The sequence below is a fragment of the Palaemon carinicauda genome, chromosome 14 (assembly GCF_036898095.1).
Source record: "Palaemon carinicauda isolate YSFRI2023 chromosome 14, ASM3689809v2, whole genome shotgun sequence".
Classification (NCBI taxonomy): domain Eukaryota; kingdom Metazoa; phylum Arthropoda; class Malacostraca; order Decapoda; family Palaemonidae; genus Palaemon; species Palaemon carinicauda.
Window position 1 is genome coordinate 110,990,593 of NC_090738.1, and position 27,030 is coordinate 111,017,622.

General features: G+C 44.9%; 1 protein-coding gene across 1 annotated transcript; it reads left to right on the forward strand.

Annotated features, from left to right (window-relative positions):
- Nucleotides 1-4,822: 4,822 nt before the first annotated feature.
- Nucleotides 4,823-26,364, forward strand: LOC137653614 (protein TRC8 homolog). Its single transcript, XM_068387168.1, has 2 exons — nucleotides 4,823-4,997; nucleotides 24,277-26,364. The coding sequence occupies exons 1-2, from the start codon at nucleotides 4,856-4,858 to the stop codon at nucleotides 26,289-26,291; spliced, it is 2,157 nt and encodes a 718-aa protein (XP_068243269.1). The 5' UTR covers nucleotides 4,823-4,855; the 3' UTR covers nucleotides 26,292-26,364.
- Nucleotides 26,365-27,030: the final 666 nt, after the last annotated feature.

The window sequence follows — 27,030 nt, forward strand, 5'->3', positions numbered from 1 at the left end:
GACAACATCGACATTTACGCCTTTCCCCTGTTCTGTCTGATGAGAAGGGTACTCAACAAGACCAGAATATCGGTCAACCTTTCAATGACCTTGATAGCTCTGCTATGGCATCACGCAGAGTGGTTCCCGGACCTTCTGCAGCTCCTGACGGATCTCCCGAGAGAACTTCCTCCTCGACACGAGCTACTCAGACAACCACATGCCAACATCTTCCACAAAGCCGTAGCATCGCTGCGGCTTCACGCCTAGAGACTATCCAGCGTCTCCTCAAAGAGAGAGGCTTTTCGCAACAAGTTGCGGAAAGGATGTCTGGACACTTGCGAAAGTCATCCGCAGGGGTCTACCAGGCAAAGTGGAGAGTCTTCTGTGGTTGGTGTCGTGGAAGGGATATCTCTCCACTCGATGCCGCTATACCGGCAATAGCGGAGTTTCTCGTGTATTTGCGGGAAGAAATGCGCCTTTCAGTCTCGGCAGTGAAAGGCTATCGCTCAGCCTTAAGTCTTGCCTTCAGGCTCAAAGGAATGGACATTTCCTCTTCGCTGGAACTTTCTCTACTCATACGAAGTTATGAACTTACCTGCCCTCAGTCGGAAGTGAGACCTCCTCCATGGAACGTGGTTCGAGTCCTCAGGTCTCTTAAGAGACCTCCTTTCGAACCATTACGCCAGGCTTCTGATCGCCACCTAACTTAGAGGACGGTGTTCCTACTTGCTGTGGCCTCGGCCAAGCGAGTTAGCGAACTTCATTGTCTCTCGTATGAAATCGCCCATTCAAGGGGATGGGGGGAGGTAACGTTCAGATTCGTCCCTGAGTTTGTTGCTAATACTCAAAATCCGGGAGTGCCGGACCCTCGGTTCGACTCTTTCCGGATTTCGAGTCTCCGTTCTGTAACAGATGACCCAGACCATCTCCTACTGTGCCCAGTAAGGAGTCTGAGGCTCTATCTTAAGAGAACAGCTGCAATTCGTCCTCGGGTGCAAGCATTGTTCGTGAGCATGGGAAGGAGGAAGAGGTCACTAAGAATACAATCTCAGCGTGGATTCGCAGGGTTATCCATCATACCCTGAATCCCGACCCTCCTCCGTCGCGTCGCCCTAGAACACATGATGTCAGAGGCATTGGTACGTCCCTGGCATTCAAGAAGAATTACTCAGTGACGCAGGTTTTACAAGCAGGGGTTTGGAAGCGTCAAACGACCTTCACAGCCCACTACCTGCAAGACGTGACCCACAGGAGGCTCGATACATTTTCTATCGGCCCTGTGGTGGCTGCACAAAAGCTGGTTTAAACCTCAGGCACCTTAATGGAGAAGTAGCAGAAGGTTGAGGGCATTTTTACCCAGTTTTAGTCTGCATGAATGAAAAGGTATGCCTGGCCCTTATTCTTTTCTTCATTCTCCCCTCTCTTGGGGAAAGCAGCATCCTGGGTCCTCTGCACAGCTGACCTCAAACCACTGCAGGTAAACCATGTTTCCTTGTGTTCCTAGTATTAAGATAATACTGTCACGTCCCCATACCTTTACGAGGTGGTATTGGGAACGTTCTATCCTAGAATTCCATCTAAAGGACTTCAGGTTAACTTCCTAGGACGAGTCACACTTCATTCCTTCACTCAAAAGCTTACGTAGGCCGCGGTCCTTGCAGAGCAAGGCACTTGCGAGGTGCAGGGACTCCTTATCTTGAGCACTGACACACTCAGATACTGAGTCCCCGGGCAAAAAGACAAAAGCCAGTAACTGCTGGGACTTACCACCCTACCTAAGGGTTAAGGCACCCATATTAAATAGCGTGGTTTGTATTTCGGTTATGGAACAAATGACAAATTCGTAGATAATTTGTATTTTTCCTAACCATACAAACCTTAGTTATTTAATCAAACTTGCCCGCCAGCCCTGTCCCCCGGAAAGTCCTACCTCTAAGCAAAGTGATCTAGTCACAGGTGTGTGAGTGGGGGAGGGGTAGCTAGCTACCCCTCCCTACCCCCTCGCTAACTAGCGAGGGGGTAGTAAACCCTCGTTAAAATTCTAATAGCTTGTCATTTCAGCTACGCCGAAAGTAATACTCATATTAAATAGCTAAGGTTTGTATGGTTAGGAAAAATACAAATTACAGTATCTACGAATTTGTCATTTTTATGATAAAACAAAGTTTTATGAATACTTACCTGGCAGTTATATATATATATATATTAAGTCCCACCCACCACCCCTCAGGAGACAGGTCGGACAAGATATGATCTGAGGAACAGAAAACGGTAATGATTCCAAGAACCACCCTGTAAGGGTTGTTAACCACCTAACCAGACAACCACCACTCGGCGGTTGCCGCGAGTTTTGAAAAATCTGCCGGACGACAGAGACTATAGCTATATATATATATAACTGCCAGGTAAGTATTCATAAAACTTTGTTTTATCATAGAAACTTCATTTTTAAAACCCGGTAAGGACAAGTTTTTAGCAGCAAACTATCGACCTATTGCATTGACATCTTGTTTATTCGGTGTTGGTTTAGATTGCAGACTCCCTAACTCTTTAGCCTCTCAGACTGCAAGCCATATAAGGCACTCAACATACTTTGAGCTGCACCCAGAATCTCCTCAACGTTATGGCTTTCGGACGAAACAATTATTAGACAGTCTTGATATAATTAGAGTTAAGGTTCTTCCATTTAATGTATCATCAACGCCTCCATGGAAATTACCAGAGGTATCTTTTTGTATATACTTTATTGGAGTTAAGAAGAATATGATCGACTTAAAATCCAGGTCTCTTTTTATGGAACATGTTGTAGAACATCGGGGATTGACTTTTGTATATGCTGATGGCTCCAAATCTGATGCTGGTGTTGGATTTGGAGTACATAGTAATGGTTTTAATTGTAGAGGTGCACTTCCTCTAACAGCTTCCATATCTGCTGCCGAACTGTATGGCATACTAACCACTATTGAGAAAATAGCATTGGAGAAGGAGGGTAATTTTACCATTTTTAGTGATGCAAGGAGTATCCTTCAAGCTTTAGAAGTTTTTAATTCTAGTAACCCTCTAGTTTTAAAGATTTTAGAATGGCTTTTTATTATTAGACTGAGAGGTATAATGGTTCGATTTTGTTGGGTTCCAGCACATGTGGGTGTGTCTGGGAATGAGAAGGCAGATTCACTGGCGAAGAATGCTGCATCTGAGTTGCTACCAAGCCCATTCCCTGTAAGGATTTCTACCTAACATCAAGAAATTGTTTTGCAATAAATGGCAACAGCACTGGGATAGTCTAGATGGCAATAAAATGAGAGAAGTAGCAAATGTCACATCTCCTTGGAGGTATAATATGATGCCCCAAAAATGGGAGATGTCTCTTTGTCGTCTCTGTATTGGTCACACTCAGTTGGCACATGAGTTTCTGCTGAAGGGCCAGCACCAACCGTATTGCGACGACTGTTTAGTACCTTTAACAGCGAGGCATTTGTTGATCGAATGCTCCAATTATAATAACTTAAGAAATAGATATCTATTTAAGGCTTGAGGTGAGGATGGCAGGTTCATCCTTGTCAAGATTCTTGGACATGATGTGTCCTACTATGCGAGCCGCATTTTTAGATTTATTTCAGAAGTAGGTCTTCTGAAAATTATTTAACTTCTATAATGACATTCAACTTTTATGGTTTTAATTGAATATTCTTTTATTTTTTACATAAAATAAATGATATCGCCATCAATGACCTCAGATGTCAGGATGCCTGTAAACTTTAAATCAATCAATCAATCAGGTAGAAAGAACATCGTAGCAGACAGACTTAGGAGGATGCAGATGGTTGGCTCAGAGTGGTCTTTGAATTTTTGAATAGCAACCTAGATCTTGACTTTGTGGGGTTCACTGATAAGCAACCTATTCACAACTTCGCCTAACCACAAGCTCCCAGTTTACTGCTCACCTGTGCCATACCCAGAAGCAGCTTTCGAGTACGCATTCCAGCATCTATGGGATGGCATCGACGTGTGTGCTTTTCTGCTATTCTACTTGATGTTTGTTCTAAATTGGGTTCGAGCCACTCCCAACCTTAACATGACTCTAGTGGTTGTTTCAGTTCCACTGAAGATATTTCAGTAATTTAAAGTACTCAGGTTTGTATAGCCAAGAAAAATACAAATTACTCTCAAATTTGGTATGTTAGAACCTTATTGATCTTAAAGAAAACGTCATGAGAAATGGTAAATTAGGAGAATCAGGAGCATAGAACTTGCTTAGAGACTGGACGGTTGGGAAATTAAAACTGTTTGATCTTCAGGGAAATTAAGTTGTAGGTCCTCATGGATGGAAAAGCAAAGCAAATTTGGACAACATATATTAAGAGATGCTTTGGCAGAAGATGAGATCAGGGTAACACATTTCCTCATACCGTTGTTGAGAAAACATCTTTATTGCAATACTGTATAGAGATGCAGTACTTTCCAGCAGATCTCAAAGAAGTCCAGATATAAGTATATGGACTTATTTCTTTTCATTCTTACCTCATAAGTAAGCTATCTAAAGTTACAGAGAATCTGAGGCTAAGTGATATTCAACCACGGTGAGGGTTGATTCTATAACCAAAACACAAAGAACAGAATAAAGGTGGAAGCTCAGTAGGCATAATTCTTCCTTATAAGTCCATCCTCTCAATATAAGTATGTTTAGATAATTCTGTTAACTATAACTATTAGTTGACTGCATAATTGATACTCTATATAATTTTTTGGTATACTGTACTGTATTTATGTTGTATTATCTGACTAATGTCACTTGATCCTTTCTATTAAGCTTTGTTCATATTTTATTCAATTCAGTGACTATTCAGACTTCCTGCGCGATGAGAATCCATTCATGAATGCTGAGGGCTTTGGTCATCTTGGGGGTGACGAGAAGATTTTTCCAGTAGAAAATGAGACCATTTGGAATATGGATGAATATTCTTTTATCACATCCATTACACCTGCAATTGCCAGAATATTGATGTTTGTGTTTAGTGAGTATAATTTTTACTTGATCTCTTTCCTTAAAGGTTTCAGATATTTTGATTGTATAATAAAATTGCTGCTTTGTTCAATATATCACATGATGAGAATTATCATTAATATGTTTCATGAAGATATGAAATTTCGAAAACAAAATACTGTACTGTAAATTGTTTTAGGCAAAGTTCTAACTTAATAGTGTCCATTTTCTTTGTCATGGAAAGCTCTTGAACAAAAATCTCTTCTGAAGGGAGAAGAATGTCAATACTGTTAGGTGAGTAGCTCTCATACGCAGCCAGATCTATAGAGTTATGGCTATCAGCCAAGATACCTTCTTTTCATAGTTAATTGTTTAACAACTGGAATGTGGGATGGGGGAAATCCTCAATAAGTATTTAAATACTAATTATTCAAAACAGTAAATTATATTTCATTACAAACTCATAACTCATGTAATTTGTCAAGCCTGCTGATTGATAATTGATAGATTTGATTGATGTATGAGATAAGAGATATAAGCTAACTTTTTTCATCAAAATAGAGTTGCATATATGTGCAAGGCCGTGCAGTGGAAATAAGAGGAATTATGTATATTGTATAGAGTGTGGATGTATATGTCAACATCTAGAGGTATACATTGTGTGGGTTGTAGAGGGAGATAACACGGTAGTCAACAGCATTTAAGATACTAGAATAGGAGTGAGGGGAAAAATAAGAAAAAGAATGAGATTGTACAACTTGCCTGAAGCCTTTCCCAGAAACATTAATTAACTGCTGTACTGCTACCACCACAGGGTTTAAAAGATATAAGTTCAACCACCTGAGGGGTATTTCTCTTCAAAATAATCTGTGAATTTTAGCTGATACCTCCAATAACCTGCAATTGGTATCAGTGTCTAAAGCAATTATAAAAGTTCTGTGCAATAGGTGTGGCTTATTTTCTGTGCCAAAACTTTGCTTGGGAAGGGTAATTTTCTGTGCCAAAACTTCACTTGGGAAGGGTAATTTTCTGTGCCAAAACTTCACTTGGGAAGGGTAATTTTCTGTGCCAAAACTTCACTTGGGAAGCCTCATCTTTTCTCACATAGGCTTTTAAGATCTTCCTGAGCCAATTTAAAAGAATATTTTTAGCAACTGGCTTCTTTATAAAAGTATATCAACAGAAAAGGTAATTGTGTGCCCTCAGAAGTCTCACATTTTGCAAAAATATAATTAAAAAACTGGATAAAAAAGAAGATAATTAATTGCAATGAAGGTAAACACCTGGGCTTGTAGCATTTTGCTTTTTCAAATGGCGTTTGTTCCGTAACCGAAATACAAACCATGCTATTTACATAGGGATTACTTTCGGCGTAGCTAAAAGGACGAGCCATTAGAATTTAACGAGGGTGTATTACCCCCGCGCTAGTTAGCAGGGGGGTAGGGTAGTGGTAGCTAGCTACCCCTCCCCCCTCACACACCGGTGAACTGCTTCACTTCACTTTTGGCTCGGACAATGAACAGACGTCTCTGTCCCGTCCTTGCATGGCAGCCATTAATGCTTTGTCTTACTAATTACTTACTTTTTTTATACTTAATATATATGTACAGTGAACCCTCGTTTATCGCGGTAGATAGGTTCCAGACGCGGCCGCGATAGGTGAAAATCCGCGAAGTAGTGACACCATATTTACCTATTTATTCAACATGTATATTCAGACTTTTAAAACCTTCCCTTGTACGTAGTACTGTTAACAAACTACCCTTTGATGTACAGAACTCTTAATGCATGTACTATAGTACCCTAAACTAAAACAGGCACAAATATTAAAGGCAATTTTATATCATGCGTTTCCTAAACACGCTAAAAAGCACGTTAAAAAATGGCAACCAATGTTTTGTTTACGTTTATCTCTGATCATAATGAAGAAACAAACTGGAGGTAGAGCTTTGCTTATTACCCAGACATATTTCCCATACTATTCCCTTAGAACTACATCACATCTTCCTACTTTAGATATATATATATATATATATATATATATATATATATATATATATATATATATATATATATATGTGTGTGTGTGTGTGTATATATATATATATATATATATATATATATATATATATATATATATATATATATATATATATATATATATATATATATATATATTTATATGTATACACATATACATACCTACATATATACATACCTACATATATACATACATACATATACGGTATACATAAATACATGCATACATATATATATATATATATATATGTTACTGTATATATATGGGTTATGGAAAAAATCCGCGAAGTGGTGAATCCGCGATGGTCGAACCGCGAAGTAGCGAGGGTTCACTGTAAACATTCTTATGTTTATTTATATATTTGAGTATAGAAATACAGTAAGTTTCCTTTTCAGTGTTTGTGCTGTGTGTGTGTGTGTGTGTAGGAAGTCCACTCATTGTACGACAACTTCTCCGTGTGGTCTCAGGCCACTACGGTGACTTTTCATGGGTCGCGATCTCTCCCTTGGTCCTTCGGTCTCCCTTCGGCGGGCGCCGTGGGGAATCGTCATCGCTGGACTCTACTTACTAATATGTTTCTCTGCTGTTCCTCCTTCCCTACGGGGAACTTGGTCTATCAGCGTGGGGAACTTGGGAGTTTTGTTTGACTACGGTCTCTCTCTCTCTCCTTGAGTTTGTTCACCCTTTTATTATTACTACGTATTACGGTAGCTTCCTTCCCGTTGCGGGTTGAATTGCTTCCGTTTATTTTGTCTATTTTTTATTTAAATCCAATTGCATTTGTTAACTTTTCAGCTTCTGTGTAGAACGCTTCCCTTCGGGGTTCATTCGTTCTTACGATTAGTAACATTCTTAGTTGAATTACATATTTATAATTGTTTTAATTCTGTTTTGTTACAGTGCTCTGCCTTCCCTCCCTCTTCCCATGAGTGGCAGTGTGGGAGGAGGGCGCATTCCTGTGTGTAATTCTTATATTCTTTTCCCGCGGGGGTTCCTCTTCGGAGTTCCCCTGGGGGAATTAATGTTAACTACTGTAATTGTTTTATTTTCACAGTTAACTATCTAGTTTTTCATTTGCCTAATGTGCCTACGAAGCAGAGCTGTCCTGTTGGGTCCTGGGGAGTCTGCCGTTGCCGCCTCCTCTACGACTTCGTCATGGGCGTGTTCCTTCTCCTAGAAGTTCTCCCGTGACAACTGTCAGCTCCTTAGTTCATATAGAACGCTCAGGAGGTTTGCCTCCTTGGGTGGGTTCTTCCCTTCCGAGGGAGGTTCCCTTCCCAGGTTTGAGTTTTTTCCCTTCAGGATGGTTTCTTCTACCTTAATTTTTTTTTTTTTTTTTTTTTTTTTTCTTCTGGTCCTCGGGCAGTTATGCTCTTGGTGCTGAGCTTCCGCTTTTGTAACCATGCTCAAGGGGCTAAGCGGTTGCAAGGCCGGACCATGGTGTTCGTACGATTCTGCTCTTGGTGCTGAGCGGTCGCACTTGCAGCTACGCTCAAGGGGCTGAGCAACTGCAGGAGCTCCTCTTCAGAGGGTTGCTCTTTATGATCAGCTTGCTGATCCAACGGCCCTAAGGGGCGCCTTCATAAGTCTCTTCTACGAAGTGTTCCTCTTTCTCGTTCGCGAGAGAGGACACTCATAGAGACCCTACTGCTGTTGTTGCTGAAGGCTCAGTTCCCCCCTCCGAACATCTTCGAGGGGGCAGCTGACTCCAACGGTCTCTCCTGCGAGTGTCTCTCCCCCTCGGGGGAGTTCATTAACAGAGACTCCTCTTCGGAGGACCGATGATGGTGCTCCTGACCGTGGTCGTCCTCATCTTCGCCGCAGAGGATCCTCCTCGACGAGAACAGACTGTTGCTGCTGCTTCTCTAGACCTGCGATCTTCGACACCTGCCAGATCTTCTTGTCTTCCTTCTCCGTTTCTGGACGCAGTAGCGCAGTGGGCGCCTCCATCCCGTTTTCCAAACGGACGCCGGTCCCTTCGGGGCTAAGGGCTTATCTCACATGTGAGTAAACCCTTTGGTACCAGGTTTTTTTACCTGTGCTACCTCGTTCTACTGCGCACAGTAGTTCGCAAACGTTCCTGATGTGCGCAAACGCGCCCTCGCGCCCACGATCTCCGGATCTGGGCGCAAGTCTCCTGCTGTGGACCAGACTTCTGCTGAATCAACCTGATCGCCAACTCTTCTGAGACTTCCTGTGCGGCTACGCGTTATGCGCGCCTACGGTCTCCTGAACGCCCATGATCGCCTACTCGTGCGCGCCAACGTTCGCCATCGCGCCCACGATCTCCGGATCTGGGCGCAAGCATGGAGGTTGTTCTTCACTGAACTCCACGTGCACCTGCTCGCCAGCTCGCATCTGCGCCACCTTCCTGATATGCGCATATGCGCCATCGTTCGCCCACGCGCCCATGATCTTCGGATCTGGGCACCTTCCTGATATGCGCATACGCGCCATCGTTCGCCCACGCGCCCATGATCTTCGCATCTGGGCACCTTCCTGATATGCGCATACGCGCCATCGTTCGCCCACGCGCCCATGATCTTCGGATCTGGGCGCAGGCAAGGAGTTATTCCTTCGCCTCCTCGCCGACGATCTCTCATACGTCTGGCCGCGCATTTCTCAGCTGGCCACACAACTACGCTCCTACGATCTCCTGGTTCCTGCCTCGTCACGCAGTTCAAGAAGTTCCTTCGCTAGCGCACAGGCGCTCACAGGTACTTCTGGACTTACAGCGCCTCTATTTCACCGCCGCCCAAGAGATACTTAAGTTAGCGCACAGGCGCTCACAGGCATCCCTGGGCTCTCCTTACGCACCAACGATCCTCTACGCGCCCGCGTGATTCGTCGCCTTCGCGCAAGCGTTTTCAACGCCAACGCTTTAATCGTCATAGGTTTCCTACGCGCCCACGCGTTAACTCTCTTGTACGCGAGCGGTCGCTACGCGCCATCGCTTGCCAACGCGCCACCGCTTGCCAACGCGCCATCGCTTGCCAACGCGCCATCGCTTACCAAACACGCCATCGCTTGACCACGCGCCATCGCTCGCCAACGAGGTATTGCTCGCCAGGTCGCGCCATCGCTCGCTTACGCGCCATCGGTCTCCCGGCCGCCTGCGCTCGCCCTTACGCCCACGCGCTCACGCACACGTGAACCTGTGTTCGCCCGCGCGCGAACCAGCGATTTTCCATCGCTCGAGCGCCAGCGCGATTCCCGCCAGCGAGCCATCGCTTGCCGAACGCGCCATCGCTCGCCAACGCGCCATCCCTCGCCAACGCGCAATCTGATTCCTGCGCACTCTAAGAAGTCTCGCCCGCACGCCCACGCGCTTGTGCAAGCACCCTCGCGCGCGTGAGCGCGCCAGCAGTTTCCCGCCCGCGAGCCCCGGGTATTCCTCATCACGCGAGCGCTAGCGCACTCCCCAGCACAATCGCCAATACCCTCCCACGCGCGAGGCTGCAGGACAACGCGCGGTAAGGTCGCCATCACCGCATTACCCCCCCAAGCGCAGAACAGCGCGCTCGCCGGTAGGGGGGAAGGTTCTAGAAAGGTCCAGGGACATTTCTTCCTTATCTTCTTTCTCCTTACAGGCAACCCCCTCTTTAGAGGGAGTGTCTGACAGCGCAGCCGTCAGCCGGCAGCCCTGGTTTGTGGTTCTAATCAGAGCGGTAGCACAGGCTGAAGAGGAAAAGAGGAGTTTCAGATGCGGTAACTTCACCGAGAACGAAGCTGTCTCCTTGTAAATCTTCGAGGCAGGCACCCTCCTACCCTCAGACTTTTTCTCCCTCCCCTTCGGACGAGGATTTCCCGTCCTCGTGAGTCACGTGAGGTGAGACGTTCCCCCATGACACCATTGAGGGAAACCCCACCTCGCGCGGTAAAGTCTTCTTGAATAAGGGTGGAGAAGAGCCTGCTTCCATCGTTGTTGGAGTCCTGCATCCCTCCCAGGAGGGAGTCGAAGGACTCCAAGACAGTACCGGGAGGCCCCTAGCACCGAAATCTTCAGGCTCAGACATTCTTCCGTTATGGGAACGAACCTGTTTGAGCCTAAGGACGTGGAGTAGGCTGCTGAGAGGTGGAGGAAGTCACCAAGACTCCCTCCTACATAGGGCTTTGACATTCAAGCCCTATAAACCTCCAGCACCCCAGCAGCCACGTCCCACCAAGACCACAAAACCGACAATGGCAGCGAAGACACTGGTGTCTGAGCCCTTTCCGGTCAAGGACAAGAAAGGCAAGAAGTCTTCCAGGGGAGGGAAGAATCCTAGAGGGAGCAGCCGATGTTGCAAACCCTTGGATTGGCAGTCCCCCTGCATGTCCGCCAGTGGGGGGATGCCTACAAGGTTGCGCAGACAGGTGGCAGCAACTCGGGGCCGATTCCTGGACGATTTCCATAATCAGTCAGGGATATTGCATCCCGTTCACAACATCTCTACCGCCCCTGAGGACGAATCCGGTGTCATTTAGCTCCCTTGCCATGGGATCAGCAAGGGGGCGGGCCCCTCGGGCAGAGGTCCAGATTAAAGCAAACTCCGTTCAGCATGGAGGGAGACCTCAGACACGGTCAGACTTGCAGTGAAACCGTAAGACTTCATGTGTATACTGGATCTGAAGGACGCGTACTTCCAGATCCCAGTCCATCCGTCTTCAAGGAAGTACTTAGGATTCAGCCTAGACAACAAGGGGTACCAGTTCAAGGTGCTGTGTTTCGGTCTCTCCACAGCACCACAGGGTTTCACCAGAGTGTTCACCCTAATATCATCGTGGGCACACAGGATCGGCATCCGTCTCCTCAGTTATCTGGATGACTGGCTGATCCTAGCCGACTCGGAGTCATCCCTTCTTCGACACCGAGACAAACTTCTAGGACTTTGCCAGGATCTGGGGATCATGGTAAATCTTGAGAAGTCCTCTCTGCTTCCCACTCAAAGACTGGTTTACCTAGGCATGATTATAGACACCAATCTCCACAAAGCCTTCCCATCAGACGACAGGATAGCAAGGCTGAGAGGGGTCGCAAGCCCTTTCCTCAGATGAGAAGAGCTTCCAACCCAATCGTGGTTACGTCGCCTTGGTCACCTTTCATCCTTGGCTCGTCTAGTTCCCAACGGTTGCCTCAGGATGAGATCTCTCCAGTGGCGGCTCAAGTCTCGGTGGAATCAAGGTTGCGATTCCCCGGACAGACAGACGAGAACCTACGAAGAGGAGTGGATCTTCTCGTCCTTTCCCCCGGATTTAATGCTGTTTTCGGATGCCTCAAAGAAAGCGGGGGGGCCCCACGTTCTGTACCACAGTACCTCAGGCCTGTGGTCAGAATAAAAAAAGTGCCTCCATATAAATCGTCTAGAGACGAAGGCCGGTTTGTTGGCCCTTCATCAGTTCCAACAATACCTTGCAGGTCAAACTGTGGTGATAAGCGACAACACCACAGTAGTGGCTTACATCAACAAGCAAGAAGGTACCTTTTCGAAGCAGCTATCCCATCTTGCAGTAGAGATACTGAGATGGACCGAAGTCCGCTCGATTCTACTATCGGGGCGTTTCATTCCAGACAAGAGGAATGTGCTCGCCGACAATCAGAGCAGAATGTCTCAGATAGTGAGTACCGAGTGGTCTTTGTGTCATCTAGTAGCCAACAAAGTCCTGACTTTGTGGAGTTCCCGGACTGTGGATCTGTTCGCGACAGCGCTGATCTTCAAGATTCCACTGTACTTCCCCCCAGTCCCGGATCCCAAGGCGCTCTGGCAAGATGCCTTCCAACAACAGTGGGACAACATCAACGTGTACGCCTTTCCCCCGTTCTGTCTGATGAGGAGGGTGCTCAACAAGACCAGAATATCGGTCAATCTTTCAATGACCCTCATAGCTCCGCTATGGCATCACGTGGAATGGTTTCCGGACCTTCTGCAACTCCTAACGGAACTTCCGAGAGAATTCCCTCCATGACAGGATCTACTCAGACAACCACATGCCAGCATCTTCCACAAAGCCGTAGCTTCGCTACAACTTCACGCCTGGTGACTATCCAGCATCTCCTCGCTGAGAGAGTATTTTTCGCAACCATTTGCGATTAGGATGTCTGGACATCTGCGAAAATCATCCGCATCTGTCTACCAGGCAAAGTGGAAAGTCTTCTGTGGTTGGTGTCGTGGAAGGGGTATCTCTCCACTTGATGCCACTATTCCAGCAATAGTGGAGTTCCTCGTGTATTTGCGGGAAGAAAATGCGCCTTTCAGTCTTGGCGGTGAAAGGCTATCGCTCAGCCTTAAGTCTAGCCTTCAGGCTCAAAGGAATGATCTTTTCTTCCTCGCTGGAACTTTCCCTACTCATACGAGGTTATGAACTTACCCGCCCTCAGCCGGATGTGAGACCTCCTCCATGCAACGTGGTTCGAGTTCTCAGGTCTCTTAAGAGACCTCACTATGAACCATTACGCCAGGCTTCAGTTCGCCACCTAACTTGGAAGACGGTGTTCTTACTAGCTTTGGCTTCGGCCAAGCGAGTCAGTGAACTTCATGGTCTCTCATATGACATCGCCCATGCAAGGGTACGGGGGTGAGGTAACGTTCAAATTCGTCCCTGAGTTTGGTGCGATTCGAGTCTCCGTTCTGTAACAGATGTCCCAGACCTTCTCCTACTGTGCCCAGTAAGGAGTCTGAGGCTATATCTCAGAAGAACGGCTGCAGTTCGTCCCCAGGTACAAGCATTGTTAGCACTGGGAGGATTAAGAGGAGGGTCACCAAGAACACCATCTCGGCATGGATTCGTAGGGTGATCCATCTGTCCCTGAATCCAGACCCTCCTCCATCACGTCGCCCTAGAGCACATGATGTCAGGGGCATAGCTATGTCCCTGGCCTTCAAGAGAAATTTCTCAGTGACGCAGGTCCTTCAAGCTGGGGTGTGGAAACGTCAGACGACATTCACAGCCCACTACCTGCACGACGTGACTCACAGGAGGCTCGATACGTTCTCTATTGGCCCTGTGGTGGCTGCACAACAGCTGGTTTAAAACCTCAGGCTCCTTAGTGGACAAGTAGCAGAAGGTTGAGGGCATTGTTACCCGGTCTTAGTCTGCATGAATGAAAAGATTTGTCTGGCCTTTACTCTTTTCTTCATCCTCCCCTCTCTTGGGGAAAGCAGCATCCTGGGTTCTCTGCACAGCTGACCTCAAACCACTGCAGGTAAACCATGTTTCCTTGTGTTCCGAGTATTAAGATAATATTGTCACGTCCCCATACCCTGACGAGGTGGTATTGGGAGAGTCCTAGCCTAAAGTTTCCTTCTAAGGGACTACAGGTCAACTTCTTAGGATGAGTCACACTTTATTATACCTTCACACACAGCTTGCGTAGGCTGCAGTCCTTGCGTAGCAAGGTTCTAGCGAGGTGCAGGGACTCCTTATTGCTGAGTGCGAACACACTCAAATATTGAGTCCCCGGGCAAAACCAAAAGCCAGTACTGGAAGGGACTTTCTACCCTTCCTAATGGGTGAGTCACCCCTATTAAATAGCGTGGTTTGTGTGTCAGTTACGGAACAAATGACAAATTCGTAGATAATTTGTCTTTTTCCTAACTATGCAAACCTTAGCTATTTAATCAAACTTGCCTGCCAGCCCTATCCCCCTTGAAGTCCTACCTCCAAGCAAAGTGAGCTCAAGCACAGGTGTGTGTGTGGGGGGGGTAGCAGGCTAACCCCCCTACCCCCTCGCTAACTAGCGGTGGGGTAGTAAACCCTCGTTAAAATTCTAATGGCTCGTCATTTCAGCTACGCCGAAAGTAATAACCTCTAATAAATAGCTAAGGTTTGTATAGTTAGGAAAAATACAAATTATCTTCGAATTTGTCATATTTACAAATTTTATATTAAGATTATGCTGTAGGATGCTTAAAGTGTCAGTAACAATAATTGATTGGCCCAAGTGTAAAATTTTCCCAGAGAACTACACAGATGAGAATATATTATGTTAGCCAATTTTGCTCTTGTGTATGCATTTGGTACATGAAGTGTGTATACAGTATATATGTTTGGGGACGCAATATTTTTCAATCTAAGGGAAGGGGCTCACCACTTTTTACTAAATAACCCTGAAATATAATGATTAGGGTATGTCCCTAATCTTTTTATCATCCTTGTGGTTAGAAAAATTACTGCCAAAAATTTATACTTTTTACTGTACATACTAAAGTCTATTCAATTAATATCCACAAAAAACTTTGAAGTCCAATTTGTCAAAATATTAAATTTTATATAGAAAAATTATCTTCTTTTTTAATATTGACTAATTTTTGTCATTCAAAACATAAATTGATAGGAAATTTCATAGCTTGTAATCTTTACATTTACTTAAAAAAAAAATCCCTATAAAAAATGGCCACCTTTAAAGGTGACCTCTTTACATTGATAAAATAATATAGATAGAAAAAATAATAAGGCTAAGAGAATTTCCATTACAGAACTTTTTGTATAGAAGTATCTTTCAAATGGTTTCTATATCAAATCTGTAGGAAAAAAAGTTGATAGAGTTTCAAGTAACCCCTGAGTAAAATTGTTTTAGTGGGGCAGAGTCGTGCTCCTTAATATGAATTTGGGATTCTTGGAGATTAATGCATTGTCACAGACTTTCTTTGATATGGCTATAAAAGGAAATCATGCTCCACCAGATTACCCTAAATGTGCAAGAAAGAAACCAGATCTGAAAGGGCCAAGTAATACACTAGTAGCTTGTTATTTTGGATGGTAGGAAATGGGCCCATAGTTGTATTTTCCCCACAGTTACCATAGCAGATATTCAAGTACTTTGACCATTCCGATAGCAAAACCTATTCTACTGATGTGGCAGCCAGGAATCACATTGTGTTTTCAGGGGCAAAAGACTTAGTGATGTTTACTTGATGTTCCTTAACCCACTTTAAACTCAATTTCCAAGATATATGTTCTACAATGGTTTCATAACTTCATCATTCATTTATTGGTACAATAATTTTAGTGTCATGTTATAAAAGCTAGATTTGTTTTATCACAATCTTGTCCCTCCTCTTGTACCCATATGATATTGATAAACTTTTATATAAAGAAAGTGCATTTATATTAAAACAACTTTGCTTTTGTGTCTCCATGATGTCTTAGACCTGCTATGCTATATTTTTCATGTTTGTTATGATACCCACAGTCTGTGAAATATGCTGCATAAAGAAATATTGTAATCAACTTCTAAGTGATATACAAGGCATTTTTTGTGGTGATATGATCCCCGCTCTATGAAAATACCATATTGCAAATTTACTTCCTAAACTTTCATGAAGGGCACCAAAAAGAAAACTTGGGAGCTGGAGGGACTAATTTTACCTCCCTCACTAAGTTCTGCCACCATCTTGGATCTTGCCCTATAATCTCTGAAAAAGGATCTAGGAACACACTTTGGCTGATCTACAGCCTTATATTGTCTTTTTCAATATTAAACTTACCCGATAATCATGTAGCTGTCAACTCCGTTGCCCGACAGAATTCTACGGAAGGGATACGCCAGCGATCACTATACTAGAAGGGGGTGTACTCACCAGCGCCACCTGTGGCCAGGTACTGCAGTACTTCTTGTTGACACCACCTCAATTTTTCCTCTGTCGTGCTTCCGGCAAGACGTTCATGGATACGCTTATAATTTTGGAGTCTTGTTCACGGTTTTTGGTGAAGTATTTCTCTAAGATTTCAGCTTTCGCTATACTGGAAACTTTTCTATTAGCTTAGATAGCTTTTATTTTGATTTGATTAATGGTTAACGATCTTTTGCTTGATTTGGAATCCCCCTTGACTAGCTCTTTGATTCAAGATGTCCGACCTTTCACAAGCCCCTCCCCATAGACGATGTAGGACTTGTAATAGGCGTATTCCGAAGGCCTCGGTTGATCCTCACACCGCTTGTTCCGACTGTAGGGAAAGATCCTGTCAGTTGGAAGATCGATGTGAGGAATGCGCCGGACTTTCGGAACTTGAGTTTGTTCGATTCCTTAAATATACCACTAAGTTAGAGAGAGAGAGAGTTAGGAGGAGTTCTGCTCGCTCTTCGCTTTTTTCCTCACCTTATGATCCTCAACCTTTTCCTCCCCCTGTAGTGGCTACCCCCGAACCTACTATTTGTGCTCAGCCTGATATGTCCGATGTTTTGCGTGCCATTCAGGCTTTAGGTGACAAAGTGGAATCGGTAGTGAGTGACCACAAGTTCCTCTTGGCGGACGTCAAGGAGCTTAAGGTCAAAAGTGCAGTGGGAAGTGGTAGTGCCAGTGCTGTGCCGAGTGCTAGTGTCAGTGCGGTGCCGAGTGCTAGTGTCAGTGTCAGTGTTGTGCGTGAGGGTACTTCTGTGCGTGCCAGTCGTCCTCCCAGTCCGGGACCTCTTGCAAGCTCCCAAGCCCAGGGGAGAAGCAATGTCGAAGGGCAAAAGGGTTCGGCAGGCCTTGATCGGCGCACAGAAGTATCCTCGGTGGTTGCGGGCGTGTCTTACAGAGACCGTCACTCCCACCCGCAGACGATTGAGCCCTTATTTTCCTCGTCTGCAGAAGAAATTTCGGGGAGAAAACGCTGGACTCAGGTCTCAAGACCTCTTAAACGTAAAGTCCAGACCTCAAGAGTTCAACAACCCGGATGCAGTCATTGGGTTAGCTCTGACTCTCCGCAGTCATCAGGTGACTGCACACCTCCTAAGAGAGGTAAGGCGATGCCTCAACAGACCTCATCTTCTGTTAAGGCTTTGCCTCAACAGACCTTATCGTCTGTTGATCCCAAGATGACTTTGCTGCAGTCCATGCAGTCGCAGCTTGCGGTCTTAATGCGTGAGTTTCAGGCTGAGAAGGTTACACCTCCTCCTGCGAGCGCTCCGCCTCTCCGCAGTCCAGCCTGCCAGGCGTATGAAGTTGAGGTTCCTCAAGCTACCTTACCGCGTTCGGAGTTGCCAGTTACCAGCGTTGTGCAGCAACCTCCACCTTCCTTAAGGCAACCTCAACAATTGGAACAGGAGTCTTATGCCTTGAGGCAAGATTTTCTTGCAGTTAGACCATCTTCGAGGCAACAACCTCTTGAGGTACGACAACCTCTACCATCCTTGAGGCAGCCACCTCAGCTCTCGCAGCTGCTACCTCAACTTTCCTCAAGGCGAGAGCCTCAACTCTTGAGGCTAGCACCTCAAGAACCTCAACTCGTGAGACAGGAACTGCGTTCTGCGCAGCCGCTACCTCAACTCTCGCAGCTCACACCTCAAGAACCTCAACTCGTGAGACAGGAACCTGCTACTGCGCATCCACCTCAACCCTTGAAGCAAGCGCAACTCTTGAGACAGGAAACTCATGCTAGGAGTCAGCCACCTCAACGCATGCACCTACCTTCTTCTACTCTACCTGACCAGTCTTTGCAGCCTCAACCTCAGGTTTTGATCCAGTCGCCTCTCTCCACACTTGCTCCTCAAACCGCCGCAGAACCTCCTTCATCCCAACCGCTTGACTTTGTCATTACCAGCCCTCATCCTCTTCAACAGAGACTTGAGGATGAAACCGCAAGTGTTTATGCACCCGCTTGTCAGGATTCTGCTGTTCAGCACACCGCTGTTACTTTACCTCTCGCTTCGCACCACTCAGGTGATGAGGTTTCTGAGGAGGAAGCTGCGCACCTAGATGATCCCTCTTCGGACGTGGAGGAACCCAAGTCTTCTCCTCCCTCCACTGACTTTCGCAAGGTCCTGGCTCTTTTCAGAGAGGTTTACCCGGACCATTTTGTTTCTGCTACCCCTCGCTCTCCTCCATCTGAGTTTTCGCTAGGCATGCAACCTGTTAAGTCGGCCTATACTAAGCTCGTCTTTGCTAGATCCTCTAAGAGAGCTTTAAGAATGTTAGGGGATTGGTTGCAGTCCAAACAGCAACTAGGGAAGACTTCTTTTATGTTCCCTCCACCTAAGCTGACTTCTAAGGCGGGCGTATGGTATGCCACAGGAGAGGAACCAGGCTTGGGAGTCCCTGCCTCTGCCCAGGCTGACTTCTCAAGTTTGGTCGACTCTCCACGTAGATCGGCTATGAGGCGCTCTAAGGTCTGCTGGACCTTTTCCGACTTAGACCACTTCTTAAAGGGTATATTTCGTGCCTTTGAGATTTTCAATTTTCTCGACTGGTGCCTGGGGGCCTTGAGCAAGAAGACAGCCCCTGCTGACAAGGACTCAGCCATGCTTATAATGTCCTGCATGGATAAAGCAATTCGGGATGGGTCCGGCGAACTTGCCTCAATGTTTGTTTCAGGAGTACTCAAGAAAAGGGAACAACTTTGCTCTTTTCTTTCTACTGGCATCACCCCTTGTCAAAGGTCTCAGCTACTTTTTGCTCCGCTTTCTAAGTTCCTGTTCCCCGAAGAGCTTATCAAGGATTTGTCTGCGGCCCTTATTCAGAAGGACACTCATGACCTTGTGGCCTCTTCAGCTCGTAAGGCTAAGGTTGCTCCTTCAGTTCCCAGAACTTACCGCACCCCAGTAGCCGATACTCCTGCTACAAGATTTATTCCGCCCTTTCGTGGCAGAGCCCCCAGCCGAGGAAGTACCCGTCCAGACTCTTCCAGGGGCAGGTCTAAGAAAGGTCCCAAGACTTCAAAAGGCAAACACTGACTCTCCTCCTCTCCAGACAGCAGTAGGAGCCAGACTCAAAACCTTCTGGCAAGCTTGGGAAAGAAGAGGTGCAGACTCCCAGTCTGTCAAGTGGCTAAGGGAGGGTTACAGGATACCATTCTGCCGCAATCCCCCTCTGACCACTTCTCCCATCAACCTCTCTCCCAACTACAAGGAAAAGGACAAGAGGCTAGCGTTACACCAGGAGGTGTCGCTCCTGTTACAGAAGAAGGCAGTGGTGATAGTCCGGGACCATCAATCCCCGGGCTTCTACAAACGTCTCTTTCTGGTGGCCAAGAAGACAGGAGGTTGGAGACCGGTGCTGGACGTCAGCGCGCTCAATGCTTATGTCACCAAGCAGACGTTCACTATGGAGACGACGAAGTCGGTCCTAGCAGCGGTCAGGCAGGAGGACTGGATGGTCTCGTTGGATCTGAAAGACGCTTACTTTCACGTTCCTATTCATCCAGACTCCCAACCTTTCCTGAGATTCGTTTTTGGAAAGGTTGTGTACCAATTCCAAGCCCTGTGTTTTGGCCTAAGCACAGCTCCTATGGTGTTTACGCTTCTGATGAGGAATATTGCAAAATTCCTCCACTTATCGGACATCAGAGCCTCCCTTTATTTAGACGACTGGCTGTTAAGAGCCCCCACAAGTCGTCGCTGTCTGGAGAGTCTCAACTGGACTTTGGACTTGATCAAGGAACTGGGTCTACTGGTCAACTTAGAAAAGTCCCAGCTCATTCCCTCTCAATCCATCGTTTACCTGGGAATGGAGATTCGGAGTCAGGCTTTTCGGGCTTTTCCATCGGCCCCAAGGATAAGCCAAGCCCTAGAATGCATCCTGAGCATGCTGAAGAGGAACAGTTGCTCGGTGAGACAGTGGATGAGTCTAACAGGGACCCTGTCATCGTTAGCCCTGTTCGTCGAGTTAGGGAGACTCCACCTCCGCCCTCTCCAATTCCATCTAGCAGCTCACTGGGACAAGGATTTGACGCTCGAAGCAGTCTCTATTCCTGTCACCAAAGAGATGAAGACTACTCTCTTGTGGTGGAAGACCAACATCCTTCTCAAGGAGGGTCTATCGTTAGCCATTCAGACCCCCAATCTTCATCTCTTTTCGGACGCATCAGACTCGGGCTGGGGCGCGACCTTGAACGGACAGGAATGCTCGGGAACATGGAACAAGGAACAGGAAACACTCCACATCAACTGCAAGGAGCTGCTGGCAGTTCATCTGGCCTTAATGAACTTCAAGTCCCTCCTGTTAGACAAGGTGGTGGAGGTGAACTCCGACAACACCACAGCCTTGGCTTACATCTCCAAGCAGGGAGGGACCCATTCGAGGACGCTGTACGAGATAGCAAGGGACCTCCTCATTTGGTCAAGAAGTCTAAATCTCACTCTGGTAACGAGGTTCATTCAGGGCAACATGAACGTCTCAGCAGATCGCCTCAGCAGGAAAGATCAAGTCATCCCCACGGAATGGACCCTTCACAAGAGCGTGTGCAACAGACTTTGGACCTTGTGGGGTCAGCCCACGATAGATCTGTTCGCCACCTCCATGACCAAGAGGCTTCCTTTGTACTGTTCCCCAGTTCCAGACCCAGCAGCAGTTCACGTGGATGCTTTTCTGCTGAATTGGTCCCATCTCGACCTATATGCATTCCCGCCGTTCAAGATCATCAACAGAGTCATTCAGAAGTTCCTCTCGCACGAAGGGACACGGCTGACGCTGGTTGCTCCCCTTTGGCCTGCAAGAGAATGGTTCACAGAGGTACTACAATGGCTGGTCGACGTTCCCAGGACTCTCCCTCTAAGAGTGGACCTTCTACGTCAACCTCACGTAAACAAGGTACACCCAAACCTCCACGCTCTTCGTCTGACTGCCTTCAGACTGTCGAAAGATTCGCTAGAGCTAGAGGCTTTTCGAAGGAGGCAGCCAGAGCGATTGCCAGAGCAAGGAGGGTATCCACTCGTAGAGTCTACCAATCCAAGTGGGAAGTCTTCCGAAGCTGGTGCAGAGCCAATGCAGTTTCCTCTACCAATACCTCTGTAACCCAAGTACCTGACTTCCTATTACATCTAAGGAATGTGAGATCCCTTTCGGCTCCTACGATTAAAGGGTACAGAAGTATGTTGGCTTCAGTTCTCCGCCACAGAGGTTTGGACCTTTCCTCCAACAAGGACCTTCAAGACATCCTTAAATCTTTCGAGACTTCTAAAGAACGTCGTTTATCCACTCCAGGCTGGAATCTAGACGTAGTCTTAAGGTTCCTTATGTCTCCTAGGTTCGAACCTCTCCAGTCAGCTTCCTTCAAAGACCTTACTCTCAAAACTCTTTTCCTCGTCTGCCTTGCAACAGCTAAAAGAGTTAGTGAGGTTCACGCCTTCAGCAAGAACATTGGGTTCACATCCGAATCAGCAACATGTTCTTTACAGCTCGGATTTTTAGCTAAGAATGAACTTCCTTCACGTCCTTGGCCTAGATCGTTCGAAATTCCTAGCCTTTCCAACATGGTGGGTAACGAGCTAGAAAGAGTTCTTTGCCCTGTCAGAGCTCTGAAATACTATCTTAATAGGTCAAAACCTTTACGAGGACAGTCAGAAGCCTTATGGTGTGCAATCAAGAAACCTTCGATGCCTATGTCCAAAAACGCAGTTTCGTATTATATAAGGCTTCTGATTAGAGAAGCCCATTCTCACATGAAGGATGAAGACCTTGCTTTGCTGAAGGTAAGGACCCACGAAGTGAGAGCTGTAGCTACTTCGATGGCCTTTAAACAGAACCGTTCTCTGCAGAGCATTATGGATGCAACTTATTGGAGGAGCAAGTCAGTGTTTGCATCATTTTATCTTAAAGATGTCCAGTCTCTTTACGAGAACTGCTACACCCTGGGACCATTCGTAGCAGCGAGTGCAGTAGTAGGTGAGGGCTCAGCCACTACATTCCCTTAATCCCATAACCTTTTTTAACCTTTCTCTTGAATGCTTTTATTGTTGTTTTTTGGGTTGTTACGGTAGGCTAAGAAGCCTTCCGCATCCTTTTTGATTTGGCGGGTGGTCAATTCGTTCTTGAGAAGCGCCTGGGTTAGAGGTTGTGTAGAGGTCCTTTAGTATGGGTTGCAGCCCTGTATACTTCAGCACCTTAGGGTTGTTCAGCCTCCTAAGAGGAACGCTGCGCCCAGTAAGGAAGACGAACTTATTAAAGGCAGAGTAATGGTTCAAGTCGACTTCCTTACCAGGTACTTATAATTTCATTGTTATTTTGAATAACTGATAATATGAAATACGGGATACTTAGCTATCTTATAGTCATGTACACTGGTTTTCACCCACCTCCCTGGGTGTGAATCAGCTACATGATTATCGGGTAAGTTTAATATTGAAAAATGTTATTTTCATTAGTAAAATAAATTTTTGAATATACTTACCCGATAATCATGATTTAATTGACCCACCCTTCCTCCCCATAGAGAACCAGTGGACCGAGGAAAAATTGAGGTGGTGTCAACAAGAAGTACTGCAGTACCTGGCCACAGGTGGCGCTGGTGAGTACACCCCCTTCTAGTATAGTGATCGCTGGCGTATCCCTTCCGTAGAATTCTGTCGGGCAACGGAGTTGACAGCTACATGATTATCGGGTAAGTATATTCAAAAATTTATTTTACTAATGAAAATAACATGTTTAGTGGCAACTTCAAAAATCAAAACTTGAACTAAATGCAATGAAATATGTTCAAAGATATGTGGTTTATCAGGATTGGTAAAAAGGTGCAGGTTTGAGGAAATTCCTGCAAAGCTGATAAATCTCTTTGGACTATTCCTTTTGTTTGTTAAACTAAGGCCTCTTTTGTGCATATCTCAGTACTAAAATAAGTTTAGCTAGAAGCTACCTGTCTAAATAAAGTGTTTATCTTTGGTCCTAGCTCCTTTAAAATCAAGAGAAATCCTGTTTCAATTTAATAAAAGGCAATTGATCATAGAGCCAAGGGGCAAGGAGTACTACTTGTCTCAAAAGAAGAAAGTCAATAACCTTATTGAATCACTTGAAATATTCAAGGGTTGGGTTCTAGTTTCTCCCATGATATCTAGAGTTTCTGCAGATGAGCTTCCGTTAGATGATTTAACTCTGGGGATCATGAAGAGAAACTTTGCCTCCAGGTTTTGCTATAAAGGAGCTTTTGTTACTCAACCTCCCAGTTCTCCTGCTATGACAGAGTGACTGCTGGCCAAGTTGTAGGGTTCTCTTGTTGAGAATATGTACTATTTTACTTATAAGGCATTTAGTCTTAATATCATTATTGGCCTTACTGCATAGTTAGTGAAAACTGAATGGGAACCAACTAGCAATATAAAGCTAATTATCACAAATATCTGATATGAGTCTGAGGAACTTTTATTAATCCACAAGCAAAATAAAGAATGAAGCTGGTTTGACATGTAAGACTAAAGGGCTTTCTTGAAATCTGCGCTACTCACCTGCTATGGTACCCACATTCTGCTTTTATCTTTCAGAGAAAATTTTACTATCTGGGAATATTTCATGGCAAACAAAATGGACAGTATATGTTATGGATTTGTATGAAGACATATATACTGTAGTTCTAATAGATTTGTATTTTTCTCTTTCAGTTTATGCGACAGCAACAGTTGCCTTTCTGCTTAGTTCTCAACGATTGATAAAAGTTTATTTTGTAATCATAAGCTTTGCTGTAATTGTAATTGGATATCAGGCAAACGTGGCTACTATCAGGTACTTAACATCTGGTCCAGAGTCTAGTTTTCCTTCTGTTATGCTCAATATTTTATCTCTCAATACAACAGCTCTATTTGACAGTGGAGGTACAATTTTCACGCTTGGTGCAAATTATATCTTCCAAGGGTTTTTGGGCTATCTCTTTACCTTGATTTATTCAGGACCCCATTACCCTCTCTTGCAGAAACTGCTCATAGTATCCTTTATATTACCATCTGCACTCTCATTTTTCTGTGTCCCAAATTGGATCCTTGTTAGCATCCCTTTACTTTCTGCATTACTTCCATTGGCTGTACTAAAGTACACAGTCTTCTCTAATTTGCTGAAGTGTATTCATGTTGTTTTAGAGGGCTATCATTATGCTCAAAGAGTAATGAGAGACTTTGGACTCCATTCACTTTTGGAATCTGAATGGGTGAGGTTAAACATCCCAAATGTTTTGAGAACATTTTGGTTGCTACGGATGGCAATGCATTTAGCAGGTCTTCTAGGAGAATTCATGTATGTAAGAGGAGAATATCAGTCCTTGTTTTCATTGACAATGGCAGACTTCTATGTAATTTTCAAGGCTATAATGACACAGGGATGCGAAACTGCAGTAGCTCTTTTGGGAATGACAAGTATTGTTTCCTACATCTGTCATTATGTCGGTGTGGTGTTCCAGATGATTCTCCTCACAGTGGAAGATGATGAGAGAAGCATGGGGACTGTGTGTGCTATTTTGTTCTTCATTTTGGCTGAACAGAGTGGCCTCACAGTAATGGGTGGAGAAAAGAGATTTGTTCGTTTGTGTCGTAACTTTTGCCTTCTATTCACTGCTATGTTACATTTCATACATAATATGGTTAATCCAGTCTTAATGTCACTTAGCGCAAGCCGCAATCCAGCTCTTTATCGTCACATACGGGCTCTGGTTGTGTGCTCTATTTTGGTATTTTTACCAGTAATGCTCTTGTTTGTTTTGTGGTCATTGTATCCATTATCTACATGGCTGCTGGCTGTATCTGCCTTTTCAGTACAAGTTGTAGTGAAGACTTTAGTCTCTCTTCTTATATATGGATTATTCCTTGTAGATGCCTATTGTAGTACATTTTGGGAAAGACTGGATGATTATGTTTATTACATTAGGGCTTTTGGAAATAGTGTAGAGTTCATTTTTGGTATTCTCTTATTTTTCAATGGTGCCTGGATATATATTTTTGAGTCCGGGGGTTCTATAAGGGCATTTATGATGTGCATCCATGCATATTTTAACATTTGGTGTGAGGCCAGGAATGGTTGGACTGTGTTTATGAAACGCCGAACAGCAGTGAATAAGATTAACTCTCTACCAGAGGCAACCCAAGATCAGTTAGTGAAACATGATGATGTGTGTGCTATATGTTTCCAAGGATTGCACAGTGCAAAGATTACAAAATGTAATCATTACTTTCATAGTGTTTGCTTGCGTAAGTGGCTGTACATCCAAGACTCGTGTCCACTCTGCCACGAAACACTTTATAACATTGAAACATCACGCGCAGATAATTCCAATAGCAGTAGAAGGGAGAATGAGGGAGAAGAAAATCATCCCAATGCAGATGAAGCAAATGCTGATGTGCCAGTGTGGGATGGAGAAGACATTGATGTTATCTTGGGGGAGAATATGAATAGTGGTAACAGGGAACTTGTACGAGATAATGAGGTTGGTGAAGCCTTAATTGTTCAGGCTCAGAATAGACCTCAGGAAGAGATCCCTCCAACAGCAGAACCATCTGTTGGTGCTGGTGCAGAAATAGAACAACCCTTGCCGGAAAGGGTTTTTGAGGAGAACCAACACCTTGAGAATAACCAAAGATTTATTTTGAGGTCAAGGCGACCTCCTATAATTGACCAGGATATAGGTCAATAATATTAGTATTAATGTGTTATATTTTAATGTGATTTTTTAGAATTTTAGAATATTTATGTTTTTAAATGGGTATCTGGTTGCCTGAGTTGCAAACAAAGTGTATATAAGCATCTTAAATCATGTTGAAAATATTTTGTATAGCTTATTGTGATAACAGATGAGGAAAGCTGTTTTATCCTCATTCTGGAGACAGTCAATTCCTGTATTCAAGTTAGTGTTTTGGTATGCTGTACTCAGCTTCAGCACATAGCACACTTACAAAGTAACAAAATTGATTGCGCATTCTTTAGATACAAGGATATAGGTATTGCAAAGGTATAGTTACTAGGCTAATTCTAAAAGTTTAAGAGAAATTCCCTGTCATTTTCAAGCATTTTACTACATTATATTTAACAGACACAAACACTCCTTTGCTTTGTCGAAATAAGGCATTTTTCTACCACATTTGTATTTCAACATGTGAACCTAAACAGGAGGCTCATCAGGAGCAAGTTGTATTGCTGTCTTTACTCACTGATCCATTCACATCTATCTTGCAGACACACTTGATTTTTTCTGGATTTTAAGGTTCTTATTTTCTTGTATCTGTTTCATACCTACCATCCAGTTCTTGCTTCTATTTCCCTCCCCTTCCCACATAATACTTCTGAATTCAGCAAACTTTTCACCTGCTTGCAGTATTATCTTCTGTTCATTCTGTGCAACCAAAGTACAACGTGTACTCATTCACCACTTCTCC